This window comes from Macadamia integrifolia, chromosome 6 (assembly GCF_013358625.1).
Source record: "Macadamia integrifolia cultivar HAES 741 chromosome 6, SCU_Mint_v3, whole genome shotgun sequence".
Taxonomy (NCBI): Eukaryota; Viridiplantae; Streptophyta; class Magnoliopsida; order Proteales; family Proteaceae; genus Macadamia; species Macadamia integrifolia.
Genome location: NC_056562.1, coordinates 10,501,516 through 10,524,145, shown reverse-complemented (window position 1 = coordinate 10,524,145; position 22,630 = coordinate 10,501,516). Strand labels below are relative to the sequence as shown.

Here is a 22,630-nt window from a genome sequence, read left to right as displayed (position 1 = left end):
CTCAGGTTGGGGTTAGGGTTTTAAGAAACCCAGCCCCATCCGACCCTATTGCACCCCTAGTTTACAAGTTGCAACTCTTGCAGAGAGGGTTCAGAGGAGAAATCCTTGTTGGCTCTTTCGTTATCCAATGAAAATGTCTATCTTGTTCTAAATCTCTACCAATGATTTAAAGGAAAACCAATCGGGATCTTTTATTTTATTTTTTGTTTTTATAAATCCAATCTATTCCGGTTTCTTTCTTTCTTTGGGCTTCTCTGGTTTAATGGAGAATATGAGTTTACAACAACTACAATTGACCATGTTTCAGAGCAACAATGATGAGAATTTCAAGGGTTTTCAAGGATGAGCTTTCTCTCCCCCTCTTCTCCATCATCGTTTCCTCTCCCTACCTATTTTGGCATTTCAGGTTCTCCTATAGGGAGGGGATAGGAAGGCTCCAAGAGTTGCAGCAAGGAAATAGAGATGGTGGGCAAGAAATCCACATCTTTGCAGCAGGTGAGGTGCAGTGAACATTGGATGGTTGAAAACATCTGAACATATATACCTGTTTTATCCGTACATAGCCTTATGGTAGGTGCACGTACACGGTTTGGGCACTGCCGTCTCTTCTGGCACTGGCTCGGACTTGTCGGGCCAGCCGGTGTTTAAGGTCACCCGTGCCATCATAGCCCATAAGGAACCCGCTCTAATTTCTTCTGGCTCGGTTCCTGCATGGTTAAACCGGAGAGAGAGCAGAGAGAGAGAGAGAGAGAGAGAGGGAGAGAGGCGTAGTGTAGTAGGGATTTCGCACTGGATGTTTAGTTTGTGAATTCTTATATATACTCTAAACATTATGAGGAACATGAACGAACGCGTGGGTAAAAAAAGTATAGTAAGTGATCTACTTCGCCCTCTATAGTGATGCGAAAGAATCATAATTATACGATGATATTTTTATGCGTTTCATTTTCAAAATTTTTGGAATTAATTTTTTTATTTTCTTGATTTTCAAACATAGCCTAAAGGAAAGAATGGAGTGGACACATCGACAGTTGCCATGGTCACATGAAGCTGCAACTTCGACGTGTAGGTTTGGATAATTGGATTTGACATTTTGGTATCGTTTGGAAAAGGGCCAAAATCAAGAAAGCACAAATTAAATGGAGGAGGAGATGTTGGGCTTTCAACTTACGAGTGGTGGGGTTGTGTTTATATGGAGAAGTCGTTTTTAGAAAGAGGAAGAAGAAGTGGGGGTTGAGGGCTTCTATTTCTAATAGCAAAGTAAATAATTCTTTTACCCTTTAATATTTAAGTTTGTCCAGGCATGTGTACCATCACTTTGGACACTCTAAGTGGAAAGAGATAATTTAGACTGAAAGGTGTAAAAATGAATGTTTTAGAATTATCTTGTGATTTTTAAAAACATCATCTTCAATGGTTACATAGATGACTATCTTGAGGAAGATTTAGTAGATACTTTTACCTTTCAAAGTAAATGATTTCCTTCTCTAACCCCACTTTCTATCTATTTTTGCACATTGAGGCAGGTGCATGCATGTATGTCCACACAATGATTAAGATAAGGGGAAATGAATGCTACTTTGTTGCATAGCCCCTGTGCCCAAACACAAAGAGCGATAGAAAGAAGCCCCAACCATGTGAAACCCAAAAAAACACCCCTGTTAATGCTCATGTGTGTCCCTTATTGGCCCCCACCTTAACACAAGGGCCACGTGACCATAGAGCATTATTTTACCCTAACGGTAAATTGTACAATTAACGAGGACCTTAATATATATCATTTGGGAGAGGGTTGGGCATGCCACCAGCTTTCAATAAGCTAATGGCATGCACTAATCACAAGCTTGGACAAAAGAAGGCAATATGGTCTTTTTAAAAGGGGAGAGGAAAGAGGTGACATAGACTAGAACTCTAACGATGTACCTAGCATTTTCCTATATTATTTTTTAAATAAAAAAATATAAAGTACAAATTTCATTATAACATGCATGGTAAGTGTTTTTGAACGGTTACCAAAAGGCATGCATTTGTTATGATCATGATTTTTGTTTATAACATTTCACTTCCCAAAAGTAATCAGTACACACCATTCTGTTTATTTTCACTCTCAATCTAAATGTTTGTTATTAGAATATGAGAGAATTTTAATGAAGAAACTTCAATGACAATTCTAACTATATATTGGAGACCAATCAAAGGAATTTGTTAGGTTAGTATAAATTTATTTTACACCTTTAAAATATTTTTTCCCTTACCTAAGTCTTCAATACACCATTTAGTTCTTTTAAATCTCAATATAAATGATTGTTGATAGAATGAAAAAGGATTATTCGGCTGATACATTGGAGGAAACCGATCAATGGAATTTGTTTTTTTGTAAGTATACATTTATCATAGATCTTTGAAATATTTCTGCAATAACATCATTTTTGTGAATAGTAAAAATATAATAGTATTTAAGAGATCAAGAAAAATAAATCATTGGAGGTTTAATTAGATGGGACTGATGGATTTATCAAGTGTAATTTGAATCTTTTTGTTACATACCCAAAAAAAAGGGCATGAATCTGTTGGAAGAATAACTTGCATAAGAAAAAAACAAATCCAATGACTAGAGACATGAAAATTTTCCCAATATGGGTAGAACCTAACCTTGAAGAGAGTTAAGAAAGATTGATCTGATCCGGAGCTTGAAGAAAAATCTATGGCTCTTATATTGTCCTTACATTTGTCTTCTAGTTAAAAGTGGATCAAATAGATGTATGACAATTTTTTACTTGGGAAATTGTTAAGTCACGTTGAGATACAACACAAAACTCAAAACAAATCGTCTGTATGTTCAGGACCTATTCCAGCTGACCTGTTCTGAGACAAGTCCAGGATATGCAGATCTATGCACCCTCCTTATGTTAGTGGTATGGCCTTGGAAAGATTCATCATTATGATGAAGAAATCTGATAGTGTCAAGAAGCGCTCTGACAAAGTCTGAAAGAGCAATGATGATACTAGGAAGTGCTCCAATGAGATAGGAACAACTTCTACAATGCCATGATGAGCTTGAAAAGCTTCGAGTTTGCAAGAATAAATACAAAGTGCTGGAGCAGTTGAGTCAGTTTGGAACAATCTTGGCCAACATTAGGTCATGCCTTCAAAATCAGGTGATGCCAGATCCGAGGGCATCATCATCGGAAAGATATGGATTTCATAATCTTTTCTTTTATTTATATTCCAGCAATGATCAAAACTGATTTTTCTGATTGTATCTAATTAAGGAAATCAAATTCTATATTTACACGATCGAAGCGTGTCCCTACCAAGGCCGAGGCCATTATATGTTTCCATGTGAGCCAAAGGCTCTACAAGCCATGATGCCTCCAGTGCCAGAGCCTAAGTCTTTGGTATCACAAAATCCTAGAATATTAAGAGTAAACTATGCCAATACAAGATTAAGTCCTGTCATTATTCTCAGTGTAAGTATAGACATGCCATACGGGAACGGTTGGTGATCATAACTATAGGGAAAAAAAAAAACCTTCTTATTATTGGTTCAAAAAAGGTAATTCTCTTCATTGAATGATTTCATATTTTCAAGACAAACAAGAATCTATATTAATGAACCCTCCTAAGGGTAGTGGTATAGCCCTGAGAATATTGATCGGCATGATAAAGGAATCTTATTATCAAATTATGCATCCAACCATTTTCATTGTTCCATATACATGTTGCTATGAGATTTATATTGATAAGTTAAAGATTGTGATTTTCCCTGATCATTGGATTTTTCTGCCAAATTGGATGGTAATCTCTTTTTTTTGTTTTTTGTTTTTTTGTTTTTTGTTTTTTTGTTTTTTTTTTTTTTTTTTTTTTTTTTTTTTTTTTTTTTTTTTTTTTTTTTTTTTTTTTTTTTTGTTTTTGTTTTTGTTTTTTTTTTCTTTTTTTTTATTGTGTATTATTGGCGATGTTAAGTTGAAAATTTTGAAGGTAGAAAGGAGAATTAATGATATGTCAATTCATGTACAACAAAGTTAAGAATTAATAATCCTCATTAACAATTGTAGAAGATGAAAAATCTCAAGCAAAGTCGTATCATCATTAAGGAATCTCTTCAAGTGATCCAAGTCTTCAATTGGCTAGTAGATGGAGCGTCACGAGTGCAAAGCCAACCCAATTGGATAAATTCACCTATCTTCTGAACTTCAAGTGCCTTAGTCATTCTTGTCATTTTATCATTATGCTTTATAAGAGGATTCTCCCTGAGGAAAGATCATCAAATAATGCATCTTGCCCACATCTTTTGATCTTCAAGGGCATGTTCTGTACATTTTGATTCTTGTCATTCTTGTCATTCTTTCATTATGAATTTATAAGAGGATTTTCACAAATAAAGATCATCAAACTATGCATCTAACAACTTATGTTGTTCATTTACATTTTTCTATAAGATTTATAAATTGATGACTTAAATTCTTTTATTTTTTTAATCATTTTTGTGTATGAGTTGGCCAATAATCAATGGTAAGCTGAAAATTTTGAAAGTAAAAAAGGGGAATTAGTCACATTTTGATTTATGTACGATAGAATTAAGAATTAATAATCCTCATCAACAATTGTAGAAGATCAAATTTGCATCTTCTGAACTTTAGGGTCCTGATCATCTATCATCAGAAAAGAGTCCTATCACATTTTCCACACTCCCATAATAGTGACTTTTCACCCATTTATGAAGGCTTAAAGCACTTAAATGCCAAAGCTATACACATCACCTTTTGTCAATGTATTTGATTCGTATCCATACTCTACATGACAAAAAGGGAGCTGGAAATGAAAATCTTTTATTTTTATTTTTTATGGATAATCAATTATATTAAACAAAACAAATAATGCAAGAATAGCTCAGAAGGGAAAACGAGAAAGAAGAAATAATAAAAGCCACACATGTCCGATCCTCAAGTGCTTGCCCAATCAATAGGCAAACAAATTTTGGTCCTGCTTCATATTTGCTAGCCTTACAACATTATATATACAAAGTTATGCAAATGCTTATGGGTTTGGGTTCTAAGGATGGGTATCAGGCACAATGAGAAAGCATTATTGACTTCTTACGGTAGAGGGCCGAGTAATAAAGACCTTAGATAAATGTACTTTTATTTCACCCACAATTGAAGAAAATTGTCCAAAACACAGTTTTTCATATGTCAAACAGAGTATTGACTTTTCTAGTAAGATGGTACAAATAAGCTGACCCACGTTGTACTGTTGAGAACATTACTGGCTTCAAGTCGCAGTGTATAACCTTAATATAAGCCATCCCTTCAGCGATATCAGTACAAATTCTTACCCTCTGGATCAAGCTCACATCTGAAGAACCTGAACGCAAACCTATTCCTATTATCTTAAAGATGGCTCTTCAAGCTCCCATTTGCCTTATAAGGAAGAACAAGAACCTTAAATTCTGGTAAGCTACATGCAGTTATGATCTTCATCAGGTTCCTGTGACGAATACTTTTCAGGTCTTGACATTCTCTATTGAAGCTCTTTTTAGAATTTCCAGTTTGCAATTTTAGCACTTTGACTGCTACAACAGCCCCATCCCCTAGAACTTCTTTATAGACATGTCCATAGCTACCTGATCCTATCAGCCTCTCCTCATCAAATCCTCTAGTGACCTCCGATACCGATACCGATACCTAAAACCATGCCCCTGATCCTAAAGACTTGCATAGAAGAAAGAAAATGAGTCCCGTTTTAATTGAATAAGTCCAAAATGATTAATATGGTATTGCCTATCTGAATGCTCCTTCAAAACTAACTCTAATGCAATAGTTTTTGCCAAACGCATGCTAGTTGGAACTAGCAAGCTTTCTGCCTCATTGAGCTGCAACAACTGCATGAAAGCAATATGGAGTTGGCCAATTTAGTTAATTTTTTTTTTTTTTTTTTTGGAGGTTCTACCAAACACAAAATAGTAAGTGGTTCATGCATGTGGTTGATGTGCAACTGTTAAATGTTAAAAGGGAAAGATGACTTGCAATTGACAAGATTTTAGACTTCAGCCTAGAGACAACAGCCACAACAGTAGAAGACTCCAAGGTATGTAGGATGTGTACTTCAAGACAGTTCGGGTCAGAAGCAGAATGCCACAATATTTACATAATTCCTAGAATAGATATTAAACTGGGTATTTCAACATATGTGACACCAAAAAATCAAGAAATATTAACATAATGAAAATCTGAGGTACCCATCTAACTATCTATAAAAATGTCTATCACTGCATTCAGAGGGGGGGGGGTTGTTCTCAATCAAGTCTACATAGAAGCTCCCCCAATTCAACAGTCCCAAGTTTCTGAAGATTTTTTCCTTGGTGGTTGACCATGATTGTTGTATCCAATCAGCCCATCAAGCTCAATTTTTAGCCCAAATGGTTTGCACTTAGGTGCCATCAAATGGTGGAGGCTACATAGCCCCCAAATATCAACCAGCTTACACTGGTGCTGATACTGTTATCAACCCAGATTTTCTTCAGGAAGTCCCATTCCATGCTTTGAACAAGGGATGGACCGAAAGCTGCCACTTGCACATTTTGGGTCTCAGAGGAATCAACCAAACCAAAATATGTTTACCAGCAAAAATTCCCACTGTGATAGAAAATATAGTAAACCATTATCTATAAATGCAATGGCTTGTAATATAGCACTAACCAAACTACTATAAATATTAGTAGAACTTTCCATATGGAATATAACCTTTGAACAGACAGCTTCCGCATCTGGGAATGAACTCTTGAAGATCAAAGGTCTTGTTATAAATATAGTTTCTTTTTCTGATGTTTTGGCCGATAAAATTAAACAAAATTCATCAAATTGAGCCAAATTCAATGAAATCAGCTAAAGTGCAATTCATCGGATAAGCTAACTTTGGTGAAATTGTTTAAAGCTAAGACCTGAACTTTCATGTACAGTGACTCTAATCCATAGAGTGAAACAAATGGATTTCTCCAAATCTCGCAGCCTATCTCCTCACATCAATGAATTCAAGATCAAGAATGTGAAAATTTTGAAATAACAAGTCCTATAAATAACAAATAGCATACGACCAACAAATAGCATATATTTAGTGGACATCTATAAATTCATTGGTTAGCACTACATAACAATAAAGGGAAAAGACAATCTTAGCTAGAATGCTATAAGAACAAAGGCCTACAACCTAATTGGTAGTAACAGAGGGCAAGCAGAAATTGTGGATTGAATAAAAAAAAAAACCAGAAGTATAATAGATCAATAATTCAAAACTAGATCCAAAGACAACCAAGGCCCAACTAAGCAGCATTTTAATGTTCGTCCAGGATTTCACTACACCATAAATAATACACTGGCCATTTCAAAAATCAACAAATACTGAGGAATTGGATTTTTCTTGGATCAAAGCACCACTTCACATGTAATAAGTAGTAAAAGAAGACCAAAGGGAAAAAAAATCAATGAAATCAACTCAAGTGCAATTCATTTCATCAGCTAACTTTGTTGAAATGATTCGAAGTTGAGACCTTTCATGCACCATGATTCAAACCCATAGAGTGAAACAAATGGATTTCTCCTACTCTCTCAGCTTATCTTCTCACATTGATGAATTCAGGACTAAGGAAGTGAAACTTTTAAAATAAAAAGTCCCAAGAACAACAAATAGCATATGACCATTAATCCACAATACAACCTCGAAGTGGTATTTTGGTTCTCTTTGCAGCTACACCAAGATAACAGAAAGCTAAATGAAGATATCAAATTACTTCTAGAATTGCAGAATGGGCATACGACTGTATGCACAATAAATTATGCTCATCATGATAGCCCAACTAAAATTGGAACTAAACCAACATCATCAAATCTCATAGATAGAACTTCAGAACCACAAACTTAATAAGATATCCTCACAAAAAAAAATTAGTTCTAATCACATTTGTGCAATGGGTATTTAGTAAGTCAACTGTAGAGAGCATCAATTGTAGAGAGCACTATCTATCCACCTCTTCTATTGATTAACTAAACAAGAACTTTCAATCCTTATGACATATATAAGTCTGTTCTCCAGCATAATTAGATACCCTGAGACAATTTTTTAAGATTCACAAACAAAAAAGGACACTTCAATTTTTCCGCCACAACTCACAGATTGCTTAATGATAATAAGACAACCGCTACTGAGCAGGAATCTGTATCAAAGCAATTTGAATCAGGAGTCGTCACAAACTCTAATCATTGATCATGGAAATTGCAGGGCATCATCAAGCCTCAAAAGAATCATTTGGATCGACAGACCCTCTTAATCATCTTCATTGTCTCAGAACTCGTCTCAATCCCGTTTGGGGCAAGAGTCTAGCAGTGTCCACACCAAGGGGCCATAGAAACGCAACCCTAAAACGATACAAAAGACAATGGAAAAACAAGAACAAACAATGCAGGTTTACGAGGTACGGCAAGATTGCCTACATCCTCGGTGAGATGAGATCCTGTTTCACTATTAATGGAGAATAAGATTACGATGCTCATCTTCACACCTCTCAGTATTTTTAGCATTACAGAAAAAAAAAAATTCGCTACAAGTATATAGCGGGAGCGCCGACATCTGCACTAGTACTTCCCGGATTAAACTGTGACGGAATACAGATTATTCTTGAAGAAAGTTTTGAATTTCCCCTCTTTCAGTACGATAACATCCTTCTCGTTTACCCCGATTGCATACACGACTCTCGTAATCAAAATGTTCCATTAAAATCCCCCAAATTCTTCATCTTCCTCGAGGAAACTATGATCTTCGTCCAACTTAGAGGATTACTTGGAGGTAGCTGCAGATGCCAGTGAAGATCAGAAGCACTGAGATAGAAAGAATGATTTGGATTCGAGTCACCATCGTTGTAGCAAATTTGGACAAAGCAGGGGATAGCGAGAATGAGCTTGTAAGGGTTTTAAGCTTAAAATCTAAATCTGATGGTCCTAGACCTCCTGGGCCCTCGGTGAAAATGAGATAGAATCCGCTGCTTATACGATCATCTGGTTGTACGAGTCAACAACTGACATCTGTCTTACTTTCTATCATTACAAAGATAAAGAGGGGTATATTTGAGAATAAAAATGACAAATATTGATCCTTGACTCGTATAACTAGGTGATCGTACTATTTTTTTTCTTTTCTTTCATTTTTTGTTTTTTTATTTAAGTTGCGGTGATCATTAGAGCAATGGAAATCGCGGATAGCTTTAGCTCAAACCAAAATATGCCTTTTCATTCCCTCCTCTTTGGTCAATGAAAGATTTAGCCACGTAAGATCCACGCTTTATATACAAAAACATTTAACGCATGCACTCTCAGACCTGATAATCTGATTCTGACGATCACTATCAAACTTTGAGGTCCAACTCCTATAACTAGCTAGAAGAAGAGGAAACGAGGCAACAGGTGAGGTGACCCCCTTGATTATGACGACTGAAATCTGGGTCAATCTTCATTGATATGTGGACCGATTCTCCCTCCGCAGCGAAACGGTTGCAGAGAAGGTACAGCCCCTTTTTTTTTTTTTTTTTTGCGCTTTTAAATCCAAATCTTTGTTCTCTTCTGCTCTTGGAAGTGCATAAAAAAATCTGATTTTGTTTATTGGATGGATTTGGTTCTTGTAGGGTTTTTCTTTTGACGAGGGTGAAGAAAAAGTTTGATTTATTCATTTCTTCTGTTATTATTTGATTTTTTTTTTATAGGCTTAAAATTTGTAAAGATGCTGATTCAGGAAGTGGGTTTTCTTTCCCTCCCCCACTCTTCCTATTGAATACTTGAATATCTTCATCTCGGGTGTATTGGGTTTATAAGTGTTCAGTAGACATTGCTTGATTGATTTGCTTCAGCTTTAATTGGGTTTCCTGGAGAGAGAAAATGTTGCCTATGGAGGCCTTGATTTTGGAATCTAAGACTCTTTGAGTTTGTTTCTGAGCTGGAGACTGTCACGCCCCTGTTTTCTCAATCAGATCTAAAGGCTCAATTTGGGTCTGTCAGCGAAACTATCAGGTAGCCTCTACATTTATATTTGACTTTCCTTCTCCCCTTATCTGCATTTTTATGGCGTTTGAAGATTCTTACTTTTTATGCTCCTTAGCTACAAGGATATATTTTTTTGCTTCTTCCCTCTTCATTTTACATTTTATGCTCCTCATTTATCTATTGTTTGTTTCACTAGTTTCTGGTCTCCAAAAGTTCCTTGAGATTGGAAATAAAAGTTTATTTCTTACATGTTTTCTTGCACAGATCAGAAACTTTTCTTTTTTACTCAGGAGTACCTTGAAATTGAATACTTTATCGTTGTTAGTGGTTGTGCTATGGTTGGTAGTAGAGTATCTTCCGCGATGGCCGAAAGCGAGATTGCTGCTCTAAAAGAAACTCTTCAAACTCAGCAACAACTTCTGCAAAAAGTCTACAAGGAACTTGAAGAGGAGAGAGAATCCTCAGCTATCGCGGCGAGTGAAGCTCTGTCGATGATTTTGCGTCTGCAAGGAGAAAGGGCTGCAGAGAAGATGGAAGCTAGTCAATACAAGAGATTGGTAGAGGAAAAGATGCATTATGCTGTGGAATGTCTCTCAGTTTTTGAGGGTCTCATGTATTCGAAAGAAATGGAGATTACTTCTCTCGTGTTCCAAGTTGAGGCTTACAGATATAAATTACAGAGCCTGGGTTTTACTGATCCATCTGTTGGGAAACTGAAATTCCCAGACAATCAGTATCTGCGAAGAAAGGAAGTTCAAATGGGGAAGCTTGGTCTTCCTGGAGTCATGAGAAGGTACAACTCTCTGCCTCCAATTCCACTTAAAGATGCACAGGCGAAGACCAAGGTTGGAAATGAAGGGTCAGCAACTCCACTGCAAGATTTGATTGCAGGGAAGAATGATGAAGAAACACAGGTGGTGTCTGAGGAATCTGTGGTTGGTGACTTTAATTCATACTCGGAAAAAATCAAGAGGTTGGATGAATGGGTTAAAGAGTTGTCAAATAGAAGAGTTGTTGAAAGAGTAGATTCTAACTTGATTTCAAGAAATCATGATATTTCCTCGATCATGGCGGCATTTTCAACATTGATGGGTGCATCAAGGACTTGTTCATTGAGTAAGGCAGTGAGCAGAAACCTGCCACTTGATCCAACGGGAGGAGCCACAACAATTAAAATGGACTCTGAAGGTACATCTTCATGTTCGACATTAAAGGCTAAAGATTCTGATGGCTTTCTGGGATTTGATGCCTCTGGTAATCCATGTTTGAAAAGTGAAACAATCAGGAGTTCAATCCATTCAACGACTGTGCATGATCATGAAAATAACAAATTTTGTGTATCACAGAAACGAGAACAAAAGAAGTTGATCTTTAAAGATGGGACCAGGCTCGGGAAGCAGGAATCAGTCCCACCAGAAACATCTGAATTCTATTTCAAAGAAAAGGATGAGTGGATAAAGAAAGTCTTGCTATATCATGGAAAAAAGTTTCCTAGACCAAGAGATGGCGTCACTCTTGATTATCATTCACCTCTTTCTGATTCCAATTTTGATGTTTCTCCATTTCAATCTGAGATTATGCGGCTTAAGAAAAGACTAGAGCCACTTGAGGATGACAGAAGGATTATAAAGCAAGAAGCTTCTAACAGAGAGGAAGAGCAATTACGATTGTTGAGGGAGATAAATGAGCAGCTTAACGTGATACAATCTGAGATTGATCATTTTAAATCTAAGAAGTCTCCATTGCGAGATGAGTCTCAGCTGTTATCTTTCATTGAGGTATGTCAGATTGCTTATATTCTTTGTCTCCCATATCAAATACCATTAGTGAACTCTTGTTTTGATCCCTCCCCCCTCCTTTCCTTTTTCTATTGGGGTAGACAGCTTTTATCTTTTTTCGTTTTTTGTTGGGATGAGGGGTTGCCAAACCTAAATATTGTACAATTTGGCTTGGATTTTGATGGAGATTACAGAGTACTGATTAATTGCTAGTAGGGTATCACCTCAACTTTGAATTCTAATGACCTTGCTCACTGTGTTGGCAGAGAATGCTTTGCTGTTCACTCTAGTCTAGTCATGAAACCTGTACTGCGCCTTTAGGAAATTTCAGATCACCATCCAATATTGCTTTCAGATATGTGTGCAGCAGTGTTGGAAAAACTTTCAAACATTGAAAATGTAAAGAGAATTGCAGAAGAGAACTTCTGAAGAAGGTAATTTCATTTTTCATTTTCATACATGTATGTGATAGATTGTATGTTAGGTGTTTAATAAGACGTCACAGTCGTAACCTTTATATTGTAGGTATTTGGACATACCATGATATCTTGCGGCCATCAAGTGGATGCTTAATGTGGATGCTTGGGAGTAGGTGTTCCATGGTAGTGGGTGTTCTAAGAATTAGGGGTTGGTGCTCCTTGTGGTGGGTGCCACTAAACATTGTATTATGCGCTATACCCAGGGAAGATTTGGGATGTAGCCCAAGTAGGCCTTTGCACTGTGGATGTAGACACCTTGATAAACAATGTTATATCCTATCTTGTGGAGTTCTATTGCGTTGTGCCTTGTAGTTTTCTTGATGTCGTTTGTTTGTCTTGTGGATTTTGGTATGGGTGGTTGTATGGTTGATTGATTGACTCTCCGAGACCAACTCCTTATTTTGGAAAATTTTGAGTGTCAATGATTCACCCCCGCTCAGTGTGTTTTTAAGTTCAGAAATTTGTATAAGAGTACCAATTTTAGTGTTTCGTAAATCAGCTTTGATAGATCCCTGTGAAATCAAATGGGGGCAGGTTTCATCCAACAAAGCTTCACTGTTTGATGGTTCGAACTTCGAACTATGCTTTTTGGAGGTGAAGGATGGAGACATACCTTAGCTCTTTGGGTTTTGATACTTGGACCTTAGTTGTGTGCGGTTATAACCTATCTGTTACAACTCTAACTGATGTAGTAGAGAAAAAATTTGAGTATGGTCGTCAACCGGTCTGTCACAATCTGGCCTAATCGGGCATCCCCAATTAAAAGCTTGCATTGTTCCCTACCGGTAATGTAGTTGGGCCTTCAATAGCCAGGCATGGACATGGCAACATTCGGTCGGTCGGTTACTGGGGCAGAATTAGTCTCCTAATCAGTGCGATCGGGCCATACCTGGTCCCTAATATGTGAAAGAGACCAGATTCTTCAAATTGTGGCATATCAATCCGATTTTGTGGGAGGAAGAAGCAGGCCTCAAGAATGGAGATGGAATGATGCTTTCATCACCTACTAAAAATAGGGTTACACAGAAAAGTACCAAGTGTGGAGAGATAGAGAGAGAGAGAGAGAGAGAGAGAGAGAGAGGAATGGAGATGGAATGACGTTGTCATCGCCTACTAAAAATAGGGTTACAGAGAAAAAATACCAGGTGTAGAGAGAGAGAGAGAGAGTACCTGGTCAAGATACCTGAGAGGATGTGTATGATCTGCTTAGAGATTGAAGAGCTTAACCAGTCATCACTATTCTTCCAAGAGAAATGACATGATTCAAAAACGGAGTGAGATATGCTGTGCCTACTGAGGTGGTGTTGGTTACTACTACCGCGGTATTGCAGTAGTTTTGGTTTCACCTCTGAAGTTGGAACCGCTCTGTGAAGTTGAAATGGGGAGGGAAAGACGAGAGAGGACAGACCAGAGAGCACAGACATAGAGATAGCAGAAAGGGAGAGAAACAATGTGGGATTAAAACCCTCCATTCATGACCATGGAGCTGCACTCACTGCATCAATCACTTTCCAGAAAATGGTGTATTATGGTCAATTATATTGTTCCTACCCATGAAGGCCATCATTCCCATCATATTGTTGGTTCTTTTCCTCGAACTTCTATGCGCAAGCTTGACTCCTTCACGTACAACAAAGAAACACAATTCCTTAGTGCTGAAAAATCATTGGATGATTCTTAGATTTGGATCTCCATTTGTGTTTCCTTAATAACGTAAGAAAATTGTGTTTCTTTAAAAACATAAGAAAATGAAATGGATTTATCCATAAAAGCCAGACTAAGCAATAAAGTACCTCGTATTTTACCCTCAGCCTCTGGTTGTCTCGCGATACCTTCTACAGCTTGGCCCGCAGCAGTACCTTGACCAACTCCAGGTCCAATAGAAGCAAGCCCTACGGCCAATCCAGCAGCAATAACAGAAGCGGCATCCCTGAATTGAGTACTGATATGCTAAGGAGCAATCAAAGCAGGGCTGGCATTAGCTTACTCTCTTATCCCTTGTTGCTTGCTTCCTTCTTTTATCTATGCTATCTCTTGCTTTCCTTTCCTGTCATCGGTTGATAGGTGCATAGGCAATTGTAGCTTCAGTAAGCATTTCTGTGTAAAGTCAATTAGGTATTGCCCAAGTGTTAAAAACTACTATGGTTCCTAATTAGATGAGGCCTTACTGTTCTTAAGTGAGGCAAAGAACTGCTCAATTATATGCTTAAACTACAGATCATAAAGAAACAAAGTGCTTTTCTCTGAGCAAGGCCAGGTTGTTATTAATCAACTTCTCTAAACAACCATTTTTCTCCTTTTTCCTATTTGCTGTCATTTGTATTTTGTGTGGCTTGCCAAGGGTTTATTGTTGATATTGTCACTATCATGACGCACCTTCACCCACTGATTTTCCTCTTTATGGAAACAAGTCAAGCAGATATGTGAACATGTGCGGGTGTGGTCCTCTTACCATAAAAATAATGATGAATACATTAATCAATCCAGGTTTAGTGGAAGGAGCACTGTATTGGAGTCTGGAGAACTGTTCATTCCTTTAAAGGCCAAACAGCAAGCTTAGGAGTTGCTACTACTTTAAAAACTTGACTCTATGTGCTATTTGTGGTTGTTTCATTAGTGGAACTCCTTTTGATTTGTGATCAAAGAAGCAAAACATTCAGGGGTTGAGTAGATTTTGCATATCAATAGTAAAATCTTCCATTAAACATGTCCTAACTGGTGCAACTTAAATTGAAAATACAAAATAAGATAAAATATAAAAGAAAATTTTATTGACAAATAAGAAACTGAGTGCAAGATAGCAAGGATTAGAGATAATCACTTAACCTGGTAGACTCTTGGGGACTTATTCACCCAAGTGTGAGATTCAGTCACCACTAATGGATCTCAAACTCATATTGAGGCTCACGTTGGCATACCCCAAGAGTACAAAGTAAACAAATATCAAACCCGTTTATCACGAGCCAAAAGATACATATATGAGGAGGGGGAAAATAGCCGTTTTAAAAAAAAAATGCCATTCAAGAGGGAGTGAAAAGTAGTCATACACAATAAATGTGCATGACATCATGCTAATGCCATCAATAATCCCTAAGAACTGAGATTGAGCAAATATTTTACCAAACATTTCTGAACTTTCTAATTAATGGATAGATAATCTCCCAAAACATCACTTGGTTCAAGGATATTGGTCTCTATTATGTTGAATGATCTACATTTGATTCCTGCCATTTTATCTTTTTTATTTTATTAGACGATTCTTCCCAATGAAAGATCATCAAATTATGCATCCAGCAACTTCCATTGTTCCATATACATGTTGCTAGAAGATTTATATATTGATGACTTGAAAATTGTGATTTTGTGATCGTCAAAATTTTGTGCCTAATTATATTGTAATTATTATTATTATTATTTTATTTTTTTTCATTTTTATCGGTGATTGGGTAGTAATCAATTGTAAGTTGAGCCTTTTGAAAGTAGAAACTGTTACTTGGAGAATTAATGACATTTTATTATACGTACAACAGAATTAGGAATTAGTAATCTTCATCAACAGTAAAAGATGATATCCCAAGCGAAGAGGCAAATGTTGCAGTCGTATCACCATCAAGATATCTCTTTAGGCGATCCAAGTCATCAGCTGCATCAAGCATGGACGGTCTAGTAGATGGAGCCTCTTGAGTACAAAGCAAGCCCAATTCGATCAATTCACCTATTGCTACTTCCCACATCTTCTGAACTTCAGGGGCCTGATCTCTTGCAGCTGTCATCAGAGAAGAGTCTATCACCTTCTCCACCCTGCCATGGTAGTGACATTTCACCCATTTATGAAGGCTTAAACCACCGACAAACATGTCATCGGTAGGTCTTTTTCTAGTGACCATCTCAAGTACTAAAATGCCAAAGCTGTAAACATCACCTTTTGTCGATGTATTTGATCCATATCCATACTCTACATGACAAAAAGACGAGGTAAATTTTGATATCTACATGACCTGGAAGTGAAGTTTTTTATTCAAATCTAGTAGGATATGCAACAGGAATGATATTTTTTTTTTAATGGATAATCAATTATATTCAACAAAACACAAATAATGCAGGAAGAGCTCCGCCAATAAGGGGGGAGGCAGAAGTAGAAAAAAATGAATACAAGCTCCCATGGGCCATTCTCGAGGGGAATAGGAAACAAATAGAATGGGGCATTCCAAGAACTAACAGTGTGCATGTTCATTAGGGTATTTCAAAGTCACCAACGTGTGCATCTCTTTTGTGTGGAATTTCAAAGGTGAAGTACTGAATTTGGTCCTGCTTCATTTGTGCGGTAGGAATGCAAATTTCTTTCAGACCAAAAACACAAAGAAGCAGCTCTTCACCCATGGTGAGGGGAGAATCCCTTGCTTATGTGTTTTGGGTGTCTTGAGATATGTACCAAGAGCAATGGGAGGGCATTTTTTACTTTGAACAGTAGCGGGCAGGGTAATAATGACCTAGATGGTCTACTTTTCCTACACCCACGGTGGAGGAAAACTTTCTCCAAAACATAGTTCTTTATATGTTAAACAGAGGACTTTTCTGGTAAGGTGCTTAAAAGCAGCTTATGGTGACCTATAGTGTACTGTTCTATGTTGCCACTAGGATCCAATTGATAGATCAACACATGCATCATATCACAGAAGCTGCAACCTAATAAAAAATTGGATCTTAGTACTTTACTGAACTCTTTTTTTTTTTTTTTTTTTTTTTTGAACTTCTTCACTGAAAAGTTGAATGCAATAGGATTTAGTTGATACCTATAATGGAAAAAAGATTAAACACATCTAAAACCAGATAACAGATTTTACCTTTCCCTGTTTTCTTCAAAAATTGGGGGAAGGAGAGAGAGAGAGTACCTGGTGCAATGTATCCAACTGACCCTGCTAACATATTTGCTGTAGAATTCCCCAAGTTCTCAACAGCCCCAGTATTTCCAACTCCAACTTTCATCACCAACCTTGCAATCCCAAAATCAGAAACCAAAGCAGTCATTTCATCATTGAGGAGAACATTACTTGGCTTCAAGTCACAATGTATAACTTTAATTGGCGAGTGATGGTGTAAATAAGCCATCCCTTCAGCAATATCACTACAAATGTTTACCCTCTGGATCAAGCTCAAATTTGAAGAACCTGAACACAAACCTGTCTCTACATGTTGATGTGGATAATAAAGATGGCTCTCCAAGCTCCCATTTGCCATATAAGGAAGAACAAGAGCCTTAAAATCTGGTAAGCTACATGCAGTTATGATTCTCATCAGGTTCCTGTGACGAATCCTTTTCAGGACTTGGCATTCTCTGTTGAAGCTCTTTGTAGAATTTCCAGTTTGCAGCTTTAGCACTTTGACTGCTACAACAGTCCCATCCCCTAGAACTCCCTTATAGACATGTCCATAGCCACCTGATCCTATCAGTCTCTCCTCATCAAATCCTCTTGTAGCCTCTGAAAGTTCTCGGTAACTTATTCTGGGAATTTTGGACATCAGTGCAGGTGTGGAATCACTGAAAGCTCCTCCCTCTTTGCTACTGATCGAAAACATTCCTCTGATGCGCCTCAGTCCAATGACACAAACTACTGTGGCTAAGAATGCTGAAGCAGATCCGATTACGCAAACCATGATCAATTTTTTACGTGAATGAATCCAGTAGTCTCTTTTTGTTGCAAACATGTGTGCCTGGAACTGATCCACATAGATGAATGTTGCCTAAGAAAGAAAGATTTGTCACCAAATTGAAAATGCCACCTGAAGGTGTTGATCCATTGAAGTCATTAAATGAAAGATTCAATAGAGTGAGACTAGGACATCTGCTGAGGCTTCCAGGGATTCCGCCAGATAAGTGATTGTTGGAAACATCAAGAACCCCAAGATTCCGTAGGTCACCTAAAGATGGAGGAAGCTGGCCTTCAAGAGAATTATAGGACAGATTGATTAAGGTAACAGCAATACAGTTTGCCAATTGAGGGAAGATGTTTCCAGACAGATTGTTTGCTGACAGATCAATCTCTTGAACTGATTCCATCTTGCTAATTTCGATCGGAAAATTCCCTCCAAGAAAATTGTGAGAAAGATTCAAGAACATTCTGATCTCACTAAGACCAGATAATATTTCTCGAGGGATCATACCTTTTAATCTGTTATAAGACAAATCTAGCTTGTACAAGTTCTTGCACTGACCTATCTCAGGAGGTAAGGATCCTGAAAGCAGGTTGTTGTTGAGGAACAAATAAGTTAGTTGACTAAGATTCCCTAGACTTGGTGGAATCTCTCCAATTAAACTGTTCTTTGACAAGTCAAGTAGACCCAAAGAAGTAATCTGTCCCAGTGTGGCTGGAATTGCACCTGTTAATGAGTTGTTAGACAGTACAAGTTGTTGTAGGATTTTGAAACCACCAATCTCTACTGGAATGCTTCCATTTAAATGGTTGCTTGACAAGTTCAACAGTGTGAGATTTGAGAGGTTTGCAATGTTTGGAGGGATCGGCCCAACAATTAGGTTTCCTTGTAGTTCAAGATACATTAATCCGCCGTTTCCGAGTTGACCTATGGTATTGGGCAATCTTCCCCCAAGTCCCATACCTGCCAATTCAAGCTCTGTCAGATCGGGACATTTTGTGAGGGAGGTGAAGAATGGCTCAAGATTAGTATTGTTGTCATGGCTAATCATATTGTTATAGGATAAATGAAGATGGAAAAGGCCTTTTTGGTTCTCAACAATTTCTGTCGGCAATTCACCAGAAAGGAAGTTGTTTTCCACATCCAATTGAAGCAAGTTTGACAAATTTGACAGAGTTGCCGGAATTTTTCCATTCAAGGAATTTGTAAATAGATTGATGTTCCATATACCCTTTGGAATTCCAATCTCTGCTGGAATATTTCCAGTGAGTTTGTTTTCAGAGAGGTCTACATACACCAAGGAGGTGCAGTTTGAGAAGATAGAAGATGGAATTGTACCAGTAAGATTGTTTTCGGAAAGGCGGATAGAAATAAGCTTAGAAAGGAGGGAGAGAGGCTTTGGTATCCTACCTTGTAGACTATTACCATTAAGCCAAAGTTTTATGAGATGTCGAAGGGATGCTAGTTCAGGTGGAATAATGCCGTATAAGTAGTTATCGGAGAGAAAAATGTAACGAAGGCCAGTAAGATTTGCAATGGAGGAAGAAAGCCGACAACCAATAAGAGTTCCATTGAGTAGGAGTCTTACCACACGATGGTGCCGCCAATCACACATGATTCCGGTGAAGTTGCAAACGTTGGGGGCTTCATCCCAGTTAGTCAGTACAGAGTTTGGGTCAGATACTATGGCCATTTTGAAGGCTAACAGAGCAGCTTTGTCTGTGAGCAAGGAGTGTTGGTAGCCATGACAAAAGACTAGTAGAAGGTATTGGTGAAGAAATAATATTAGAACCAACATTGCTCTCTTGAAGGCCATTTTAGGTGGAAGAAAATGATGGTGGCTAATGGTAGTTTCCTTTTATAGAAACCTCCTCTCTCTCCTACATTCTCCTTGATCTCACTACATATATAATAAACAAATCAATAACAGGAAGAAGAGGAGAGGACGAGACTTTAATAAAAGCCTCACTGAAGCTCAACTGTTCAAGGGAGAGACTGATACAGTAGTAAGTAGTGAGAGGTGGTGGTGTTGGTGTGCGTGATGGTGTGAAGATCAATTGTGGCTGCTGGTGCCTTTTGTTGGTAATATTCAACAAAGGCTATGATATGTTGTAGGACTTCCAATATCCTGTTTTGCTTTATGGGGTTTACAACTTGCTGCTTGGAAGATGAGTAGATTATCAACATGTATAACAGAACCATTCCAGGACCATTAAATATTTTAGGCAGATGTGTTGATGACAGGTTCTCTCAGGTAGAAATGTTTGAATTAATCAGGAAGTATATTGTTTATATTTCATAAGATGATATAGTAGGAAGTCAACTCACTTGATATGTTGTAGGACTTCCATCGTGTTGATGAAAGGATCTTGCTGGGAAGTCAACTCATACAGGTGAGATATTGCTTTGAGGTGGAAATCTCAACAATCTCCCTCTTCAACTGCCACACCTCAATTCTAATAGACATTGGACTATTCACATCCAATGTAGGATTATTGCTTTCGCGTAAGTAGAACCCCAACAATTATATGTAATTATCATGCCAGTAATCATCAATAGATTGTTTGATGATCATCTAATTTTCTTATTCTCAAGTTTAATTTCTTTTTAACTTATCAATTGGTGCCTATCTATTGGAACGGGGAAGAATATTATTTTGGAATTTTATTTCTTAATATACGCCCACCCTTTCCCTCGGAGGAAGTTTCTCATTTTTTGGTATCTATTTCTGAATAGTTTTCTGTCTATGAAGCTGCAAAACCTGCTTCTGAAGGTTCCTGTCTTTTAGAAGTTCAGTTTTGTTGGGCTTCGGAGGAGGTGGCTGTTGGACCGGATCGAACCAAACCAATTTTTTTTTTAGGATTTTTCACTCTACCACTTAGTTTCCAATTTTAATTCTATAGATATTTTGTATATATAACTTGTACTCATGTGGACTATAAATTGGCCACGTATTTGACTTCAAGGAGAGAGAGAGACTCCACTACTTCAAGGAAAGGTATGAAGGGGATAGGTCATCTTAAAGTCATCAAAGTAGTTATTTTTCTTCCATTTACTAAGTCTGCTTCATTTGTCATAAGAGATTATTAGGATTAGATCAGCCTGTGGCATTCAAGTTCTTCCAACAACCTTATGGTTCTGTGATAAATCACGAATCCATAAAGAAGTAAAGAAGGTTGTAGATGAATTAGATAATATCTTGTTAGATAGTCCTGTTGAGCCAAATCAGATTTATTTTATTTTATTTTTTTCAATACAAATCAGGCTCTTGAGAGAGATGAGAAAAAAAAAAACATGTGTGAAGCTTTCACCATTCTCAATGTAATTTCATAATCGAGGTGCATGTAAGCTGATTCGGACACCTTGATTAACAAAAAAAAAAAAAAATTCTTGAGAGATGAAATTATAGTGAGAATGGTGAAGACTTCACATATGTTTTTGCAAGTCTAGACTGTAGACCACTTTACCTTAGAAACCAAATAAAAGATATTCTATTATTGGACCCAATAGTATTTTGTCAAGTATTGGGTTCAAAGTGAGCAGGTTTTCCCAGATCATCAATTAAGCATATTACTTTCCTCATAAAGAACTTGGTTCCAATCGATAAAATTTTATATGTGCAACTTCTTTTACTAATAAAATTTCGGTAGGATTGCTTGGAAAAAATTTGAGCACACCACTGGTGTATCGTAAGTTAGCACCTTATATGTCTGTCTCTCTTTCTTTCTCTCTCTATCTTTCTCTCTTGAAATGACCCATGCCCCATTGGTGCCACCCGCTAGCTTATCATACACGGGCAGTATACTTATATATCATATTATTATATAAAATCACAAAGTGGCAAACCTTTCACTTGACTACTTTATCCCTTCCTTTTTATTTAAATACCATGTTTCCTTCACTAATCTCCTTTTTTATTTTTTTATTTTTCATAATTTATTGGTATCTTTTATTTATCTTTATTTTTATATTCAAATAATTTTTCTCTTCCTTCTCTCTCAAACCCTTCCCATTTTCTTTTAGACTCACATCTTTTTCCTTCTCTTTACTTACATTTCTTCTTCAGGTTCATTCTTTGGAGCATTTTTGGCTATACACTCAAAATCAGCTTCCACATTAATGCCCTCCTTTGCTGAAGTCTCAAAGTAGGGAATGCTACCCTTGGAGGCACACCAAGCCTTTGCCTTTTTCTTAGATACTTAAATCCAAAACAGAAGCATACAAAATTACAGATAAATTGCAAGAAGAACATGCAAGAAAACAACATGGCCCAGTGAATTTTCCCACAATGCTTTAAAGTTGGTCAGTAAAATATACAAGAAAGAAAAGAAAGTCCAGCTTATACCCGGTTGTTGCCACCATCAACATCTATCTTGTTCCCCAGCACAACAAATGGAAAGTTCTTAGGGTCTGAGGGGCTTGCCTGAAAAAGTAAATGAAAAATGTTTTAAGTCTTTTGGTTATTCAGAAACTCAAGCTTATGTAAATTCAAGATGGTTGCATTGTTAATTACCTAAATCAGAAATTTTTCCCGCCAATTGTTAAGATCATCAAATGATTTCATGAGATTCACATCGTAGATGAAAACACTATTGATGTACGATGTTTTATATTCCGTCATAGTTTAATCCAGGAAGTACTGGTGCAGGCACCTCGACAGGTAGGACGGTGGTCCCATTCAAATTTTTTATTT

The 22,630-nt window shown here is 37.3% G+C and overlaps 2 protein-coding genes across 11 annotated transcripts; one reads left to right on the top strand and one right to left on the bottom strand.

Moving 5' to 3' along the window:
- The first annotated feature begins 9,369 nt into the window (after window positions 1-9,369).
- On the top strand, window positions 9,370-16,308 carry LOC122082531. Of its 10 annotated transcripts, none has more exons than XM_042650161.1 (5): window positions 9,402-9,553; window positions 9,674-10,055; window positions 10,378-11,806; window positions 12,073-12,240; window positions 15,816-16,308. In XM_042650161.1, the coding sequence occupies exons 3-4, from the start codon at window positions 10,391-10,393 to the stop codon at window positions 12,094-12,096; spliced, it is 1,440 nt and encodes a 479-aa protein (XP_042506095.1). In that variant the 5' UTR covers window positions 9,402-9,553; window positions 9,674-10,055; window positions 10,378-10,390; the 3' UTR covers window positions 12,097-12,240; window positions 15,816-16,308. The 10 variants fall into 10 exon arrangements, with proteins under 10 accessions (XP_042506091.1, XP_042506095.1, XP_042506094.1 ...); XM_042650160.1 differs by having other exon boundaries at window positions 10,354-11,806; XM_042650159.1 differs by having other exon boundaries at window positions 10,319-11,806.
- On the bottom strand, window positions 15,825-20,149 carry LOC122082057 (putative leucine-rich repeat receptor-like serine/threonine-protein kinase At2g24130). Its single transcript, XM_042649554.1, is given in 3 exon segments — window positions 15,825-16,240; window positions 17,178-17,970; window positions 17,972-20,149. Coding segments are annotated over 3 exon segments (2,991 nt in total). The 5' UTR covers window positions 19,754-20,149.
- Between the last annotated feature and the right edge of the window lie 2,481 nt (window positions 20,150-22,630).